The sequence below is a fragment of the Talaromyces amestolkiae genome (assembly GCF_001896365.1).
Source record: "Talaromyces amestolkiae strain CIB chromosome Unknown scaffold2.1, whole genome shotgun sequence".
Lineage (NCBI taxonomy): Eukaryota > Fungi > Ascomycota > Eurotiomycetes > Eurotiales > Trichocomaceae > Talaromyces > Talaromyces amestolkiae.
This window is the reverse complement of record NW_024468038.1, coordinates 1,339,869-1,359,951: the sequence shown is the minus strand read 5'-3', so window position 1 is coordinate 1,359,951 and position 20,083 is coordinate 1,339,869. Positions and strand designations below refer to the sequence as shown.

The 20,083-nt window shown below is 46.9% G+C and overlaps 3 protein-coding genes across 3 annotated transcripts; 1 reads left to right on the top strand and 2 right to left on the bottom strand.

Moving 5' to 3' along the window:
- Positions 1–2,237: 2,237 nt before the first annotated feature.
- BHQ10_001732 (uncharacterized protein) lies at positions 2,238–4,190 on the bottom strand (the record flags this gene model as incomplete). Its single annotated transcript, XM_040873801.1, has 4 exons — positions 2,238–2,636; positions 2,698–2,864; positions 2,915–3,909; positions 3,964–4,190. The coding sequence occupies 4 exons, from the start codon at positions 4,188–4,190 to the stop codon at positions 2,238–2,240; spliced, it is 1,788 nt and encodes a 595-aa protein (XP_040730237.1).
- A 1,958-nt stretch (positions 4,191–6,148) lies between these two features.
- Positions 6,149–7,251, bottom strand: BHQ10_001731 (uncharacterized protein; the record flags this gene model as incomplete). The annotated part of the gene is made up of 4 exons (XM_040873800.1): positions 6,149–6,574; positions 6,629–6,853; positions 6,913–6,969; positions 7,024–7,251. The coding sequence occupies 4 exons, from the start codon at positions 7,249–7,251 to the stop codon at positions 6,149–6,151; spliced, it is 936 nt and encodes a 311-aa protein (XP_040730236.1).
- Positions 7,252–8,500: 1,249 nt separating this feature from the next.
- Positions 8,501–18,106, top strand: BHQ10_001730 (uncharacterized protein; the record flags this gene model as incomplete). Its single annotated transcript, XM_040873799.1, has 4 exons — positions 8,501–12,161; positions 12,222–17,537; positions 17,590–18,006; positions 18,066–18,106. 4 exons carry the CDS (start codon positions 8,501–8,503, stop codon positions 18,104–18,106), a joined length of 9,435 nt encoding a protein of 3,144 aa, XP_040730235.1.
- Positions 18,107–20,083: the final 1,977 nt, after the last annotated feature.

Here is a 20,083-nt window from a genome sequence, read left to right as displayed (position 1 = left end):
CGTTGCCGTTAGACTAATATTTAGACAGACTAGTATTGTATACATATGCAATGCATGTATGACAGGATGAGCAGAGCGGGTCAGACTTATAAATGACAAGGTTCATTCTACTTACCGTGTCTTTCTATTGTCAGTCTCACGGAGTACCTAGACCTTGGATATTCAATCTCGATGAGACTACGTACACCCAGGATCCTTCTGATTTACTTCCTCGAATGGAAAAGTCAAAGAATCTAATCCGCCGGGAAGACAAGGGCCATGCTATGGCCTCAGCTCCAGATCCCGAACACATCCTGGCGAAGTTTGGACGGGAAAGCAATCCCTGCAACTTTGGTCTGCTAGGTCTAGTGGCTTTAAGGATCACCCTGGCTTGGTTTCAACCTGTTGGTAGGGGCGTCGACGCTTGCTTTCTTGCGTCTTGACACTTGTTACATGCATCATGGCACGCCATGCACTGTCCATCCCATAGCATCAGCCGGGACGACACCATCGATAAAACGAGAAGGCCCCGCATTGGATCTTTTTTCTCTCTCTCTTTTCTCTGTCGAAAACACTAAATCAATTGAGTTTGACCAGCCAACGTTTGACAAAGTCAAGACCAACCGGACTGATTGAATAAAATTTTCTCTCCATAACTCCATGTTTCAGGTACGGGTTGGTTGGAGTCGTACTAGACTCTACGTAGTACGACTATGGACAGTGGATCCGTAGTATTGGCACTAATGCACGTAACAAAACGGAATTGCCAGAGTCTGGAACAAGTGGATGTAAGTGCATTTCTATTTTCTAGCGGCCTTATGACGGGCAGGGGACATTGAAGGCTTGAAGCAAGGGCTACAGTCAATTTGAATCGAATGCCAATTGCCGGCTCAAGTCTCACTCAGACCTCTCCGTTACCGACGGATGACACGGCCGAGCTGACATTTGGACAGACAAAAATTACAGACATTTGACACTGCACTAGTCCATGCATGCCTTAGGCTCGTAGTAGTGCTAACGAAGGATGCGCGGCGCCGGCGGTGCTATCCGGTTGGTTCGATAGTTCCTGAGAGGTTCGGGAAATAATATCTAGTCTGTACTAAGTCCTAGTAAAGTATTCTGGCGGTTTTCTTCCAGGCTTCTAGTGTGCTACATCCAAAACAGACTCTAGTTGATCCTTCTTGATTCTTCAGAACGGTTATCAACTGCACTGACCTTTTGAACAAGATGACGCCGTTTCATCTGTAATGCTCGGAGAACATCCGCCGAATAGGGAAAGAAGCCAGTAAAATTCCGTCTGGTTTGACTTTTTGTTTTCGTGTTGGAGACCGAATGGAGAAAGAGAACAAAGAAACACACCTGCATATCCTACACATCTACGGAGTAGCGATGTACCCTAAACCATCAATGATGGGATTGGTTTTCTCGAAAGTTGAGTCTTGAGGGGAAATGGGATGTATCAACTTTTCTTCTTTCACCGCTGCATATACATCTACGTACGCTGCAATTGCTGCGACAACATGTGAGGGTATCTAAATCAGGATCTACGTAGGTAAGTTATTGTTATTAGCTTTGTTCACTTGTCAGTCAGTCAGTTGACTCAAAGAATTGACTTGCATACATTACATTCGTCGATCCACATTATGGATGTCATGTCATCAACGTTCAATGAGGAATTTGTACTGACTAGGTACTAGGCAGATACCTCAACAATCATATTGTCACTTTCCGCTTCAAGTATACCCAAGTAGTAAGTGCCTAATGATTCCGTCTAAGCTGACTGGGTAGTATGGAGGAGGTTAATGAGGTTTGAAAGCCATCAGTGTCATACCCCAGATCCTATGAAGCTAATGTCAAGCACTAAATTTGAGATAATGTTTCCTCCGCACTTGAGATTGGTTTCCTGGGGGTTACATGTGTGGGGAGTTCAATTATGGAGAATGATTCACGCCATCTGGACCATGGCGACTCTATCATGTATGAAGTCGTATTTGCTGCTGGGTCTTGGATGGTGCTTACTGTACGATAGATTAATACTTGACACAATCTATAGTAAATCATTCATTTAAATCCTGTCTAAAACCGCTATACCACTATATATAAAACACTCCCCAACAAAATGCGCACACACGCCATGGACGCTTACTGCACAGTAATCCAGCCCAATACCGAACAAACAAGAATGCCGCTCACGTAAAAAGATCCCAGACATTATATCATCATGTAGAAAACAAGTCTAATCATCACGGTGAGAGAAATCAATCCGACTCCGAACCAACGGCGACATCGTCGGCGCTGTTGTCGGATTCTTCTTTTTGTAGTACTCGCACGACGTGCTCGGCAGTCTCATGTGTTGCGTGTGATGGCTCTTCGCCGCCTGCAGCGTCCTCGTCATCCTCGTCCATGCCGATTTCACTGGCGTCCAGCCAGCCGCGAGTCATTTCTACCGCTTTAGTCCATTGTTTATACATCAACGCACTCTCTTGGGCATCAAGATATGGCTTKAAGACGCTTCTGTTAGCTCGGTTCATGTGTCGGAGTTCGTCGTATGTTGACCAAATGCCACTTGCGAATCCAGCTGCAATCGCTGCACCGAGAGCAGTCGTTTCGTGCATCGAGGGCCGCTCGACTGGAATTTGAATGATATCCGCTTGAGACTAAAGAAAGAAGTCAGTTCGTTGCTCCAATTTTTAAAACATTAGAGCAGGCTGTACATACCTGCATGCAAATATCTGAATTGCTCATTCCTCCGTCCACGGCCAGATCGGTCAATTTATGACCACTGTCCTTGGCCATTGCATCCAAGATGGCTTTAGTCTGGAAACATGCAGCTTCTAGTGTTGCGCGAGCGATATGGCCACGTTGTGTGTGCTGCGTGATACCAACTGAAAAGGTTTAGCCATAGTCATTATCGTCGATTCGAGAGAATACTCACAGATAGTCCCCTTGGCATCATCAATCCAGTATGGGGCAAAAAGACCACTGAAAGCTGTGACAAACACACAACCTCCGTTGTCTGGCACAGTTGCAGCGACTTCACTCACTTTCTTAGAGTCACGGAAGAAACCCATGTTGTTCATCAAAAACGAGACACCACTACCAGCAACAGCAATACTACCCTCCAGAGCGTATACCGGTTTTCGGTCAGCGCCCAACTGGAAGGCCACCGTCGCTAAGAGCCCATGTTGCGAGATAACTGGCTTTTCTCCAACGTTATAAAGCAAGAAACAACCTGTGCCGTATGTATTCTTTGCATAACCCGGCTCAAAGGCGCAATGGCCCACCAAGGCGGCCGATTGATCTCCAAGACAGCTGGTAATGGTCGTACCGGCTAATGGTCCACCGTCAAGCTTGCCGAATGCAGTTGGGTCTGCTGACGGCACGATTTTCGGTAACCGCAGTTTATTCTTGTCAAGTCCAAAAAAATTCAACAGCTTGTCGTCATATTTCAATTCGTGCAAGTTCATGAACATGGTACGCGACGCGTTGGTCACGTCAGTGACAAATACTTTATTCTTGACGCCTCCGTTGAGGTTGTATAGGAGCCACGAATCGACTGTTCCGAATGCCAAACGACCTTCGTCGTAGGCCTTTTTGACATCCGGTCGATGGCGGAGCAACCACATGAGAGTGACGGACGAAGGATACGTAGATAGCGGAAGTCCACAAATCTTGTCCAATTCATCGGCTCCTTCTTTGGATCTCAACTCTCGTACCATCCCCTTTGTTCTGGTATCAGGCCACGCAATGGCATTGTGTAGGGGCTCGCCGGTTTCCCAATCCCAGACGACCGTGGTCTCACGCTGATTGGTGATGCCGATGGTTACGATATCGGATTTGGAGTGGCCGAGAGCCAGGAAGGCTTTCATGGTTTCTTCTATACACTTCTCGACCGTCGACACGAGTTCTCGAGGATCTTGTTCGTGCCATCTGTTTTAGCCGTGTTAGCTAGTGCTTTCTAATTAGGTCTTCGGGGTAACGCACCCTGAATGAGCATGAATCTGTCGGAATTCAGACTGATACGAAGCAACCGGCAGACCCGTGCCATCAAAGACAATGAATCTGGTGCTCGTAGTTCCCTGGTCGATGGCACCGATAAACTTGTCCTTCAGATTATCGGTGCGCGAAGTCTCATCTTGGATGATTGACCGGTCTCCGTCATGGGTGGTCGTTTTGTTGATCACGGATTCTCGACGTCTATGAGGAGCCATGACCGAAAGAAAAATATCTATATCTATAAAAGGGGAAAGGGCAGGGCGGGATGTCGGTTTTTTATAGAGTTTGCCAATGGATGCAATGGATGCAATGGATGCAATGGATGCAATGGGCGAGTTTTTTTCAGGGAGCTAGATGAAGCTAAATGTACAAGGGAGCGAAGAGGGGAGTAGCAAGTTCAGGGGCAGGAGGAGTTGCCAGTTGGAAAAGAAGCAGGTTCGCAATGCTCGATTTTTCGGTCTTGCTGGTGGGTTGTGACGTACGGCTGATGATGACGCAGTACGGACGCTCTCGACCAATGAGGATGCTTGTTGCCGATAGAAGTATATCAGCGTTCTATGTCTATCCACCCGGCAAAGAAGATGCAATGCAAGAGAATAAGAAAATATTAAAAATTATTAGAATGATTAGGATGTGGTGACGAGGAAAAGGAGAAGAAAAACGAAAGAACGAGGAGGGGGAAGGGAGGCAGCCGGCTTTAACGTGTGCAGTTTGTTAGCACCGTGCACCGTGTGTACTTACTACTATGTAACTTAACTAATCGGATGTATTCACGGAGCAAAGGCCGGCTGGAAGGCTAGAACAAGCAAGGAACAGCTAAAAATATGCAATGGTGGGGGTTCCTCAGAAAGTATCCCCGCAGCCATAGAGCGTGCTTTGCGTGCTCGACTGGAGTACATACACTCAATCTACCTCCAAAATTTTTTTCTTGATCAGGCGACCTCGGAAAATTGGGTCTCTCGACGGAGTACATAGGTTGCCCCCCCACTGCATCAGCATTATCCTCCATCAAGTGTCTGTCTGGACCGACCCTTTCGTCCTTTTCCGTTCCATCTTCTTTTCTTCTTTTTCCTGCGATCCAATCTCTACCCAAGCCACCGGGCTTTAGGCATTGCTTTCCCTCGGTGCTTTATATTTCCAGCAATCACAGTCTCGGGTCTCCTGTGCCCCTCCCGGCATGCGTATGCCGATAATCGGTTCGGGTCTGTGGTGAACATTATTTACCTACTGAAGGTAGACATTGATTGTATCTATTCAATTTCCAATACACACTGAACAGTCGACGATCAATTGAGCACGACCCTTTTTCATGCGCGGTTTCATATTACCAAGGTCGTGTGCGATAAGCTGCGATGCCAATTAGCTCAATGTCTATTTTTCATATATGCTGCAATTTAATGAACACCTAATATGATTATACAAGGGGCACTGCAGCTCAATCTAGGTCCGCATCTTGGGTAAAACAACTAACTGATGCTAATGCAAGATTTTATAGCGGTCCACGTGATGCTGACTGCTCCCCACGGAGACCTAATAATCTCGGTGCATTAGTTACCTACCTACCTGAGAAAAGATGTACCTAGCCTACGTCCTCGTGATATCGCTTTCACGGTCCAGACTCTTCCCGTGTGTTGGTCAATCTTGATTGTGTCTGATTCTGTCGGCCCCTCTCGGCACACATGTATTCGTCTCATTTTGATTCAATTATCAATTCCGAGGTCGACGCGAGAATTGACAAATCAGTTTCTCTGGTTCAGTGTAGATCAATATGTACACCGCGACCGGAGAGGCTGTGTTGATATGTCGATCGTTTGGTGCTGGGCCTCTAGGGTTCCGCCACGATGAGAACGGATTTCTCTTCATCCATGGGTCGGTTAGCAAGCTTCTACGTAGGTACTACGGAACCTTGGAAACACTTCTTCTACCCAGTTGTATATATATATATATGTAACAGATAAGTAGATCTATTCACCAAACAGCTCGTATTTAAATCACTCTTTGAATAATCTACAAAGACAAAAGGAAAGTCTGCTTAGAAGAAACGACTAGCCAGAAACATTGATCAATACACAATGCAGCAGCGGCATCCAATAATGAAACAACTTTTGTCATCTCAGCCCTAAAGGCTGGGTGAGTCCACTGTTTCTGTTCCTATACCCAAATTCTGGATCAATTACTCCTCAAGAGCCTCCTTGGCCTCCTGAGCACGCTTCTTGGCCTCCTCGATCTCCTTCTTGCGGAGGAAGAGAAGAGCCTGGATCTTCTCGGTCAAAGTGTGCTCCTCAGAGTCGCTCTGGGAAATGCGCTCGCGACCAATGAGGGTGGCAACAATGCTGGCACCGACAACAAACGTCAAGACGAAGCGGTACATGCCGTACCAGTGAGGAGCAAGCCCTCGGCTGGCAGCACGGGCGTCATTGTAGTACAAGAAAGTGAAGGCGAGGAACTGGGTGATAAGGGCGTGCTCAATGGGGAGCAATAAGGTGGGCCAAGCGATAGCAGGGGCGATGACGCCAGTGGCATAACGGCGGAAGCCGTGATTACCACCATATCCAGCCCATTCAAGACCCCAGTGGATAGCACCGAGGAAGGACAAGATCTATGACTAGTCGTTAGAAATCCCCACTGAATTAGTGTTGCGGTCATAACTTACAACAGCACCGTATCCGACTTGGATAGGCTCAGTAAGGTGGAGGAGGAAAGAGGCAGTCTCTCCAGAGAGCAAAAAGCCAGAGCCATTGATGACGTTGTTGTTGATTTCCCATGCGAGGTAGCAGGTGTTCAAAGAGGTAACCAAGTAAGGAACGACACCGGCAAGGCCGAAGTAAAGAGCCTCCTTGGGGACCTCATTGAGGGTGAAGGTCTCCTTGATGACTTTCTGTACCGCGATTGTTTAGCATGCTATAGCCCAAAATAGCTAGACATTATTCAACGTACCGCATCGTTCTTGACACCAGCGAGCATATCGGGTTCATCCTCGGGAAGACCAGCAGCCTGCAATTAATCCATCAGTCATGTTTTCATTAACAATCTCAGTGACTTGCTGACCGAAGAACCAGCCTTCTCTGTAGCAGTAGAAGCATAACGGACGAGGGCGGTGGTAACTGGCTTGCGGACGGCCAAAGCGAGTTTTGGTGTGGTCAAACGTTGGCGGCTAGCGGAGGTCAATTGAGCCCGGAAGACATTGCCAGGAACAGCAGCTCTAATAGCGGCAGAGGCATTGGAGCTGGAAGCAGCGCGGAAGGCCGCGCGGGCAGCGGACATGCGGTAAAGCATTGTTGTGGACGGTTGCAAAAAGCTTCGGGTATAGTAGGAATTCAGATGGACAACCAGCGGATTGCCCAATCGAAGCCAAGAGACAAGGAAAACGAGATTCTGGAGTGGAGATGGGTGATTGTCTGCTCTAAAGAGCTTCAGCTACTCTCGTGTGACGCGAGGGTGCGGCGTTGGCGGATTGACGTGAGGTCTGAAGATAGACTGCTGCCGGTGATGAAAGCATGAGGAACTGAGCCGAAGTTGCTCTCGTTCCGCCCGCCCGTAGCGACCATGACCGCACTTGTGCCTCAGGCCGAACTAGTACTAGTCTATTCTATTCGTGAGACAGAAAAACAAACTCAATTGCTAGATTTAACAGCGTTTTTAAGTGATGAAGATGGTCGGGATACTTATACTACCAACTAGGTAAGTCCTTCCTGGAGGAAGCGAGTAAGAAATCATACGTTCCATGTGTCAACAGCGTCAAAGCTCCGGAGATAGGTTCGGAAAGACAAATTTCTGAAACATGAATCAGATACTTTGATAGCGCATAGAAGAGCCTTGAGGCATATAGTGCAGCTAGCTAAATTCCATACATATCAGTATGCTCATGATCGTAAACAGTGTATGATAACCCTTTGCACAGCCCAATGTCTGTGGGGACTGACTACCAGGTACATATAATATGAAGCCTGTATGTGCGGCTGCCAAGCAGACGACGTCACCTCCCCGCGAGATTATCCAACACAAACAAGCCCAATCCTCCTCATACGATTGGGACAATCACACTAGGCATCAGGGACGACACTTCATCGTTCTTCGGCCCTGTTCATCTCAACAGCCACGAAAGATCTTCCTTTTAAATTTTTGATCTCAAAGTCGAAGTTTTCATAATTGCAAAAAGGCTCGAGAACGACGCTGTACTCGAGTTCTTGTGGCCTGCTATCGATGTTGGTCAAGTGAGCGTCCAAAGAGATACCATTACAGCAGAACATACAGCGCATCTGAATGGATCGCTCCGATATATTTTCGGTAAGCCTTATTGGTGTTATCCGGTGCTATTATAATCGTGTTAACATGCGATGCACTTTTCTTGAATGTTTCTGGATAGTTAACTGACCACCGAGGATCTACTTCAGGATCACGTCTTGACCACCTAACCAACGAATTTCGCAAATTATCAAGCGAGATTTGACCCTCGATAAGCAACGATCGACTCGGTACAATAAAGCATCGCTCCCGGCCTGGGTAACGGCCCGCACTGCCCGCCATGTTGGAAGGCGTGGTTGCAAACCTGCTCAACAGGTTTTTGGGCATGTACGTCAAGAACTTCGATGGGAAACAACTAAACATCGGAATCTGGTCGGGCGACGTTAAACTGCATGACCTCGAACTGCGCCGAGAAGCACTTGATCAACTCCACCTCCCCCTCAACGTCGTCGAAGGACACATCGGGCAGCTTACATTATCCATCCCCTGGTCGAACCTACGAGGGAAGCCGGTTAGGGTGGAAATCGAGGATGTTTTTCTTCTCGCAGCTCCGAAGGTGGAGACCGACTACGACCCAGAGGAGGAAGAAAAACGGGCTCATAATATCAAGATGGATAAACTCGAGAGTGCGGAGATCCTGCGTGAGCGTAACGCAGAAGGAATGACTCAAGAGGAGCAGAAGAGAAATCAAAGCTTTACACAGAGTTTTACAACTGCCATCGTTGATAATCTGCAGGTCTCCATCAAGAATGTCCATATCCGATATGAGGACTCTATTGCTTCTCCCGGCCACCCCTTCGCTGTCGGCATGACCTTGAAAGAATTGAGTGCCGTGAGCACAGACTCAGAATGGCGTCCTACTTTCATTCAATCTACATCTGGCACGACACACAAGCTAGCAGTTTTAGGAGCCTTAGCGGTCTACTGGAATACCGACACTGAGCTACTAGGTACCGGAAGTGGCGCAGACTTTGGCGCGGAAGCCCAAGGTATACCGCATGCAGAGCTCATGGCCAAACTCAGAGATGGTATCGAACTGGACGAAAATAACCAGTATATCCTGCGACCTGTGAGTGGTCGCGCGGGGCTCGAGATGGACAAAACGGGAAAGCTTGAGAGGCCCAGAATGAAAGCCCGTCTCTTATTCAATGAATTGGGTTTCGTTCTTGATAGTGATCAGTACCGTGACACATTGATGCTGGTAGATTTGTTTCATTATTTCATCCGCCATCAAGAGTATAAGAAACTACGGCCTTCGAAGAACCCGAAGGAGGATCCGCGAGCCTGGTTCCGATTTGCCGGAAATGCTATCCTATCTAAGATCCATGAACGGAACAGAGTGTGGACTTGGGATTATATCAAAGAGCGGAGAGATGATCGACTAGCCTATATTTATCTGTTCAAGAAAAAGAAAAGAGAAGAGGCACTTACAGTGGATCAGAACACGGAGTTAAATGAATTGGAAAGGAAATATACCTACGAAGATCTCCGCTTTTGGCGTTCTCTAGCACGAAATCAGCTACGGAAAGAGAACGTTGGCGTTAAGAAGCCCGTTAGGGCGCAAACATGGAGCGAATGGATGTGGGGAGCGAAGAAACAAGAGGAAGATGAAACAGAAACAATGACGGATGAGCAACGACAGGAACTATACAATGCGATCGACTGGGACGAGAAAAAAGCCCTGGCCGAGAGTGTGGAACTTCCTAGAGAATCAGTCAAGCTACAGGTCAATTCGAGCCTCAGAGCTGGTAGCTTGACCTTGAAACGCGATCCACATGGTGCGGCAACAGAAGTTATGAAGCTTGTGTTCGATAACTTTAGAGCCAAAGCTCTACAGCGACCTGATTCATTCTTTGTTGATCTAAATCTTGGTGGCTTGCGAGTATACGACGGGACTACGGAAGGCACTATCTTCCCGCAGATCGTACGTGTCAAAGATTCTCAAGGCCAGATAGAGAATTCATCCCCAGACGACTCGCAAGAATTAGAATACGAGGAAGAATCAGACGACGGCGGGCAAGATGACAACTTGTTCCACCTTCAAGTCGAACAGAATCCGCTCGAAAGCGATGCCGATACCGCTGTCAAGGTAAAACTTAAGAGTATTGAGGTCATCTATAATCCTAGATTTGTGGTTGAGGTCGCCCGCTTTTTCAAACCCCCTGAGCGCCATATGGAGTCGGTAGGAGCCCTTCTTGACTCCGCTGGGGCCACGGTACAAGAAATCAGGCAACAAACTAGAGCAGGTCTTGAATACGCTCTTGAAGCGCACAGAAAAGTAGACGCTCAGTTCGATCTGCAAGCCCCTCTCATCATTATACCAGAGAGTATTACAGAGGAAGGCGCGCTTTGTCTCATCCTTGACGCCGGTCACATCAGACTAAACAGCGAGCTTGTTGATAGAGGAACGATGTCAGAGCTCCAAAACAAGCAGAAAAGGCAGTATAGCGAAGAAGACTACAAACAGCTGGAAGAGCTTCTTTATGACAAATTCTTGATCAAGCTCGATTCGATCCAGTTGCTCATAGGCCCAAACATCGAAGCTACCAAAGCGCAACTCACCTCAAACGACCCGACCAAAGACCTCCATATCGTCGATCGCATCAATGTGGATTTTGTTCTCGAACTTTGTATTGTTCCGAAAACCACTGCCCTCACTAGAACACGTGTTTCCGGTCATTTGCCAGAGTTGCATGCCTCAATGTCAGATTCGAAGTATAAGAATCTAATGAAACTTATAGAAATAGCTATCCCACGCTTTGAAGAGGATTGTGAAGAAAAGTCTGACCGCCCAGAAGCAATTGTTGATAAAACTTCCGAACAGGAAGCGAGGAATAGAGCGAGATCAGCCTCGTTTCAGCCGTCTTTTAGAAGAGACATCCCACTTCTCGACGAGGAGTCTGATTCGGAAGACTCTGGGAAACGTGAAGTCGCGAAGAAAGACGACCAGCCCATCAACTTGCACCAGCGAATCTTTGAGTTCAAGTTCACTGTGGGAAAGCTTCGTGGTTCTTTGTTCAGATCTGATCCAAGAGAAGCGAAATCTGACCAGTTACTGGCCGAGTTGGTTGCAGAAGCCTTCGAGTTGGACTACTACCTTCGACCATTTGATATGGTAGCCGAGCTGACACTAAAGTCTCTGAGCGTGGATGACTACATAGAACAGAATGCGACACCAGAATTCAAACAGATTGTTTCCTCCAAAGGCTTCAATGCGGAGGAAGATAAGGATCTGTTCAATCTCAAATTCGTTCGAGTTAGACCGGATTCCCCTGAATTTCATTCGACATATGAGGGCGTTGATATGAATCTTGACATTACAGTGTCCACAATCAATATCATAGTCACCAGAAGGACGCTTTTGACATTATTGGATTTCGTGCTGATTACTTTCACAAATCCTGAACAGCCAAAAGCGGTCGATCAATCGGCGGATAGTACTGCCGTGGACGTTTCTCAAGGGCAACCGGAATCGCAAGAGGTTCGCAAAATCAGAATCAAGTCGCAATTGAAGAGTATTGCGTTGATCTTGAATAACGACGGTGTGAGACTTGCAACTTTGAGTCTCAATACTGGAGATGTCGGCATTTTCTTAGTCGGCCGGACCATGCAGATCCAATCTCGGATTGGAAGTTTGACGCTAGTGGATGACGTGAATGTTGGCGCGTCAGAGCACTCCTCTCTTAGGAGACTTATGACAATCGAGGGCGAGAACTTTGCTGATTTCAGATATCAAACCTTTGATCCGGACTCGGCAGAATACCCTGGCTATGACTCTGAAGTATTCTTGAGATCTGGATCGATCAAGATCCAGCTTCTGGAGGAGCCATACCGGAAGATTGTCAATTTCCTGGTTAAATTCGGAAAGATGCAAGCGATATTCAATGCGGCTCGACAGGCAGCGGCAAACCAGGCTAATCAACTTCAAGAGAATGCGTCACGTATGCGATTTGATATCATCGTTCGCACCCCAATTGTGGTCTTTCCAAGAGCCATGTCAGAAAACAAGCAACGTGATACCGTTACTGCAGAGCTCGGAGAGATCTACGCAAATAATACCTTTGTTCCTTTGGATGACCGAAAAGATAGTCCAGCGGTCAATATGATCACGACTGGTATTCGCAACATCCGCCTCACGTCTGATTTGTACTATGATGATGCTACACACGAACAACTGGAGATGATCCAAAAGGTTAATCTTGATTTCAGTATTTGTTATCTCGAACACCAACCGAACCAACCTCGTCCTGACATTGAGGTTGAGGGAACAATGTCTCCAATCAAGCTACGCATCTCGCAACCACAACTCAAATTTCTGCTAGAGATTTTGAAGACAGTACCGGGTGTCTTTACCCCAGATCTTGATGAGCAGGAACTTGAAGCAATGCAGTCACTTCCTTCACTCAATACACAAAACGAGGAGCAGAGCCCAGAAATTCAGCAGGTAAAAAAGCCGGCGAATCCAAGTCCACCCACCAGTACAGAAAAGGACACGTGGGTGAAACTTGATATGATATTCAAGGTGGAAAGCGTTGGCTTGGAGCTGCTCTTGGCAAAGGAGAACAAACCTGTTGGCCAAATAGAGGATTCTAGCTTGTCTAGATTCTCACTGAATAACACTAGGGTGAAATTACGCATGTTGAGCGATGGTGCCTTGGAATCGGAACTTTTGATACACTCCTTTTCAATCAGGGATAGTCGCGCCCAAGAGACGAACAAGTTCCGGAAGATCATGTCGCTGATCAACAACGACGTTCAGCAACAATTCATGGCTAGTATCTCAATGTCTCCGGGACCTAAGAAGCATGTCATAGCCATGGTTACTATTGATAGTCCACGCATCATACTTGCACTTGATTATTTGATAGCACTGCAAACATTTGCTAGTGAAGCATTCGCGCAAGATCAGCCCTTGGAGATCGAAGAAATCGACGAGACGCCCGAGGACTCCGATGCCGCGTCTAGCGCTGCAGTAAGCGGTATAAAATCATCTACTGATGAACAGTTCCGCACCTCTTCAGAAGAACAGCAGATGACTTTCTCGCTTAGAGCTGATATCGTCGACGCTCAGGTCATCATGATTGCCAATCCTGCAATAGCAAACACGGAAGCAATCGTACTAGGGACAAAACAGGTGCTCTTTTCTCATCAAAACGTCTCCACTCTACAGATCAACAAAGTTGGCATGTTTCTCTGCCGGATGGACAAATTCGAAACAAGCCGGCTGCGCATTTTAGACGACTTTACGTTGGAATTGTCTGTAGATAGCCGTTCGCAAGACAAGGGATCAGCTCTGACTAGCATTGATGTCCATGTGGAGCCCCTGGTTTTGAGACTGTCATTGCGTGATATTCTCCTTGCCACTCAGATCATGAACAAGGTGTCCGAGATGAGAAAGCCACCTGAAGTAGAGAAGACTGATGAGCCGCAAAGAATCAAGGAAATCAAGGGCACTGGCAAGAAATCATCGAAGAGGCGTTCTACGATAGGAGGAAAAGCTAGTTCAGCAACAGCTTTGAAGTCAAGGAGTCATTTGGTCCCCGAACAAAGGCTCGCACCACAGCAATCTGCAGTCATTCGAAGGGAGGAGTTGGGTGCTCAGTTTGATGGCATTCGAGTTATTCTCATTGGAGATCTGCACGAACTGCCCTTGCTTGATTGGAGTGTCAAGAAATTCAGTGTCGATGTTAAAGACTGGTCGTCCACTTTGAATGCTGATACATCATTTGACACTTTTATCAATGTCTACAACTTCTCGAAATCGGCCTGGGAGCCTCTCATCGAACCCTGGCAGCTTGGATTCCACATGTCTAAGGAAGTGAATCCAGATGTCTTCTCAGTCGAGGCCTACTCTCACAAGAACATGGATCTGACTCTAACCTCTGCAACTATCGCTCTCGCGTCCAAGTCATTCCAATTCCTTAACACTGACGAGGATGTCTTGTCCAAACCTAGAGGAGCCGACGCACCATATAGGATCCGCAATCACACTGGATTTGACCTCAATGTGTGGGCAGACGTCGAAGATGGAGAGAATGGACCAGCCGCTAAACTAAGCGACGGTGAGGAATATCCCTGGCGCTTTGAGGACGCAACTACGATGCGTGAAAACCTCACCCCAGAGGGTAACGCAGGCCTGGTGGGCATCAAGTTGGAGGGCAGTGGCTTTGACAGTATTCAGCGCATACCCGTCATCAGGGAAGGTGAAACTCTGTACAACTTGAAGCCCAAAAAGAACAAGGTCCTCCATAAGCTACTTGTTGAAGTCAAGCTGGGCTCAGATAATGTCAAATATATCACTTTCCGATCTCCATTGCTATTGGAAAACAACACGCAGATACCTGTTGAGATGGGGATTTTCAGTTCCGAAGATGGCCACCTCCTCAAGATTGAGAAGATTCAACCAGGTGATGCCCGACCCGCACCAGTCGGGTCTGCGTACCTGCATCAACTACTCGTGCGCCCTGATCAAGGATTTGGGTATGATTGGTCGAAAGAAGAATTGTATTGGAAAGACCTTTTGCGCCGACCAACGCGAACAATTGAGTGCCGCAGTGAAAGTGGACAGCAGGCTCCACCATTTTACTTCCAGCTGAATGCTTCATATGACAAACGTGACCCTATTATCAACAACTATCCTCACATGAAGCTTCGATTATCAGCTCCCGTCGAGATACAAAATTTGCTTCCCTATGATTTCAAGTATCGAATCTACGACAAGAATACTCGCAAAGATTGGACAAACTTTCTCAGGCGGGGCGGTGTCAGTCCAGTACATGTAGTGGAACTGTCTCATTTGCTTCTCCTCAGTATCGATTTACAAGACTCGGTATTTAAGCAAAGCGAGTTTGCCATCATCAATGGAACCTCTCAAGACTTTCGGCGAGAAGATGCGTTATCGCTCAAGGATGAGCGGGGCGTAGAGCTGAGGCTTAAACTGCACTACTTCAACTTGCCGGACAGTGGAGGTGCCTTCAAGGTCAGCGTGTACAGCCCGTATCTTGTATTGAACAAGACTGGGTTGAGCATGGAAGTCCAAAGTAAAGGATTCATGCAATCTGCCAAATCATCAGCCGGGCAAGGCATCCATGCTGATTCGGCAGCTGGTCACGCGAAACCTTATATGTACTCTTATCCTACTGATGACCAGAAGAATCGATCGATCATCAAAATAGGTGACTCCAGATGGAGCAAGCCACAGAGTTTTGATGCGATCGGTAGTACTTTCGAGGTCATCGTCGGAGCGAGAACGGAGCGAGCTGAATTCCATGCCGGCGTGTCTGTTGCTGAGGGTGAGGGCAAATATAAACTGACGAGGGTGGTCACGATAACACCGAGATTTATTCTCAACAATAAACTCAATGAAGAGCTTCAGGTGCGGGAGCCAGGAACATCGAATGTGTTGACGATGAAAGCCGGAGATCTGGTTCCTCTTCATTTCCTACGTCAAGTTCCAGAAAAACAGTTGTGTTTGTGCTTCCCTGGTGTCAACAACCAATGGTCCTCGCCTTTCAATATTGCCGATGTGGGTATCATACATGTGAAACTGGCCAAGGCATCTCAGCGACAGCGACTGATCAAGGTGGAAGTGGTGATGGAGAATGCGACCATCTTCATTCACTTGAGAATGGAGACCAGACATTGGCCATACTCTATGCGGAATGAAAGTGATATGGAGTTCATCTTCTATCAATCAAACCCTAATGTTGACGAGGATGAGTATGAAGATACAAGCAGCGGATGGCGGCCCATTCGGTACCGTTTGCCACCTCGCAGTATCATGCCATATGCTTGGGATTATCCTGCTGCGAAGAGCAAATCACTTGTTCTCAACTGCAACGGAAAAGAGCGTCACATTCGATTGGCAGAAATTGGAAACTTGATTCCCATGAGGGTTCCTTCGAACAACAACCCTAATGGTCAGAGCATCGTCGATCTGAACATCGTCGCAGAGGGTCCGACGCAGACGTTGGTCTTGTCCAACTATAAGCCATCCAAGAGTATATATAGACAGCAAAAGGGCCAGACGTCTCAAGCCAGTGTTGCAACTGGCTTCGAAGTCAAGGTGGAAAACTCCGATGTAACTTTCAAAGCACAGCTACGGCTTGGTGGAGTGGGCATTTCGCTCATCAATCAAAACATGAAAGAGCTGCTCTACTGCACGTTCCGAGAGATTGAGATTAAATTGCGAGAGAGCAAGGTATATCAGACTTTGGACACCACGATCAAATGGATCCAGATCGATAATCAGCTGTACGGAGGCATTTTCCCCATTCTGCTTTATCCCAGTGTTGTGCCAAAGACTGGAAAGGAGATGGAGGCCCATCCTATCTTCCATGCTATGGTCACGAGAGTCAAGGACGATTCGTATGGAGTCTTGTACATCAAGTATGCCACCTTGCTCTTGCAACAGATGACTCTGGAACTAGACGAGGACTTTGTTTTCGCCATGCTTGACTTTGCCAAAGTGCCAGGTGCTTCTTGGTCTATCGAACAAGAGGGCAAGCTCTGTGATGAAGACCTCGATATCCCCGAACCAAAGTACGAGGAGAATCGACAAGACGTGTACTTTGAGCTCTTGCATCTTCAGCCTATGCAGCTGGATATTTCCTTTATGCGCACTGAACGAGTGAACGCTGAAGATAAACTTCAGCCATCGAACCCACTCATGTTCTTCGTTAATGTCATGACAATGTCTATTGGCAATGTCAATGACGCTCCAGTCCGACTGAATGCACTCATGTTGGAGAACGCCAGGGTATCTGTGCCCCTGCTCATATCCAACATGAGAAAGCACTACACTCAGGAATTCCTCCGTCAAATACACATCGTCTTGGGTTCTGCGGATTTCCTTGGGAACCCAGTTGGTCTCTTCAACACCGTGAGCTCAGGTGTAGCGGACATTTTCTACGAACCATACCAGGGTCTTGTCACCGATCGACCTCAGGATCTGGGTTATGGCATTGCCAAAGGTGCTTCTAGCTTTGTAAAGAAATCCGTCTTTGGTTTCTCGGATAGTATGGCCAAAATCACCGGCAGTATGTCCAAGGGCCTCGCAGCTGCGACTCTTGATAAGGAGTTCCAAGATCAACGGCGTATGTCAAAAGCACGTAATCGACCTAAACATGCGCTTTATGGTGTCACTTCTGGTGGTAATGCTTTCGCTAGCAGTATTGTGAGCGGTATCGAAGGTCTTGCCCGTCATCCCCTTCAAGGCGCAGAGAAAGGTGGCTTTGGTGGCTTCATGAAAGGTGTTGGCGTGGGCATGCTCGGTGTTGTAACCAAGCCAGCAATTGGAGCATTTGATCTTGCATCTAGTGAGTATACTTATATAGATTTTGCTACTTCTTCTTGCTAACTTGAATACAGATCTTGCCGAGGGTGTTCGAAATACTACAACCGTTTTTGACTCTGATGGCCTTGACCGCGTCCGTCTCACTCGCTTCATTGGCATGGATGGCATTGTCCGACCCTACTCTCAGCGCGAAGCACTCGGACAATTCTGGCTCAAAACCACCGATGATGGTAAATTCTTCAAGGAAGACTACATTGCTCATCTTGAACTGCCGGGCCGAGACATGATCGTGATGTTAACCTACGACCGCATACTACTCGTTCGCTCCGACAAACTTCGCTCTGAATGGGAGATTAAGCTTACAGATATCCAAACCATTTCTAAAGAGCGGACGGGCATGAGCATCACTCTCAAAGGAGGTGCCAATGGGCCATATATCCCAGTGCAGGATGAGAGTTCTCGGAATTGGTTGTACAGGCAGATTGCTATCGGTTAGTTTTTGTCGCTATCATCATCGTTCGAGTGAGGACTTGCTAATGTGTCTCTATAGCTGTTAACGCCTTTAACGAAAAGTACAACGCAAAGAATTGATCATTTAGCGCATAGTTATCTCTTTCTAATATATTTCTCTTCGAATTGACTTCGCGGTATCCTGGCTTCATTGCGAAACTTATGCATATGATGACTTTTTGATATTTACTCAAGGGCGATTTGGCTTATGCTATTCTATTTGTCTTTGACTTCATTTTTATTGACTGTATAAATTATAATCATGAATGTATGCCAGTATGCTGATGTTATGTGATGATGACCATGTACTACGGAAGCCAACGATGCAACAGTSGAGCCACAAAGGCAGAATCGACACAGTACAAAGCTCTCTCTTTCCCATACGTAAGACGGATGTCAGAGCCGTTGACAAGGTCTATGAACAACCTTGGCAAGTCCCTTCCACGTGCCAATCCTCGTGGTCTTGCTCCTCATCTCCGAGTCCCTTGAACTTTGACATATGGGAAAAATTACTCAAACAGGTAGGTAGGTTTCGAACCTGCGCAATGATCACTCATCAAACTTGATCGACGAGCACAGGCAAATTAGTAGTATGTGCGTAGTTACCTAACTTTCTGAAAAGCTAAACTCCTGTCAAATTACCCAGGCACATGTCTGACAAAGAAGACGCATTCAAATGGATTGATTTTGGTTTAAGGTTTGTTTTTCGAGTCATTCAGTGCTTTCGGCCTCATTTCCTACGCATAAAGGAGAGAAGATCTCGCTCGGAGTCGGACTGCTTGCCGCCGGGAGTCCTGTTTGAGGAGCCGATGCGTAACTTAAGATAAGAAGCTGAAAACAAAGTTACGGGAACCAGAATCCGATGCTCTAGATGCAAGAGATATCTCGTATAGTTGAATAGTGTCTTCGCGAGCTGACATCCCGTCGCAACGAACTAGCTAACCGCCGCCGTAGTGTGTACGTACATACCCCCCGTTGTGAGCTAACTTATTGAGTAACCATCGCCATAGATTCCGACATTGAATATCAAAACGTTAATCACAATCAAACGATATGCTCCACAGAAGAAAACGTTCCCACTCCGTTGATCCGCCATCACGGACTAGGGAGCCTACTCTAACTTAGCACATGCCACCTCGTCTATTCGAAGTTATGATTGGCTTCGCAGACAAATTAGAATTTGAGTTTAAATTCCCAAACCCTTGAAACCTTAGCCTAGCTTGCCCAGCTCTTCTACTCTAGACCCAGAATGACAGAATCGGTTAGTGCGCAGACTTGACATCAGTGTTCGTTTTTCTTTCGCCCAGATTACCAACCAACGTACGCCAAGTGGAGATGATTATATTGGCTTAGTTTACGACCTGCTAACCTATTTAGACCAAGTTGTAAGCGGGTTATGGGGCTGTGGCAGTGTGTGGACAACGGGAGCCAATGAGATGTAACTGATGACATTTCTCGTGATCTCGATTCCCGATCGAATAAATTACGGACTACAAGGCAACACAGTTACCAAGCCAGTCTGAAGCAAAATAACAGGGATACGCACGTCTTACACTCCCGCTTTTCGCTGTGTTGGTTTTGGACGATTTCAGATCCCGGTATTAACGCTAATGCTGTTTACGTTGATTAGCTAGAATGCCGAGATAGAGCGGTAAAACATCGTAATTACACCCCGTCTTAGCGTCGGACGTGTAACTGTAAGTACCAGTACATACAGAGCGCGTACCATGTAAATCCACCTCGTCATTTTGTATCAAGTAAGCAAACATGAAGTATTTTAATCCCATTATTGACTAAATACATGAGATGGAGAAACAGAGTATCGATAGCTGCCGCAGCTTTTCCAAGTTCCATCTAATTTTACCTGGGCACAAACTCGAAACATCCCATGATTGCTTGTTATTCCTCGGATAGCGTGCATTTGCATACGTACTAGCGTAACACATGCCTGTCTGTATTAGGATATGAAATGACGCATAAGCCGGAACTTGATTCCGAGTATTTAGTACGACTTTGCATGTCTTCTACGACATATTGCACTGAGTATATAGAAGACAG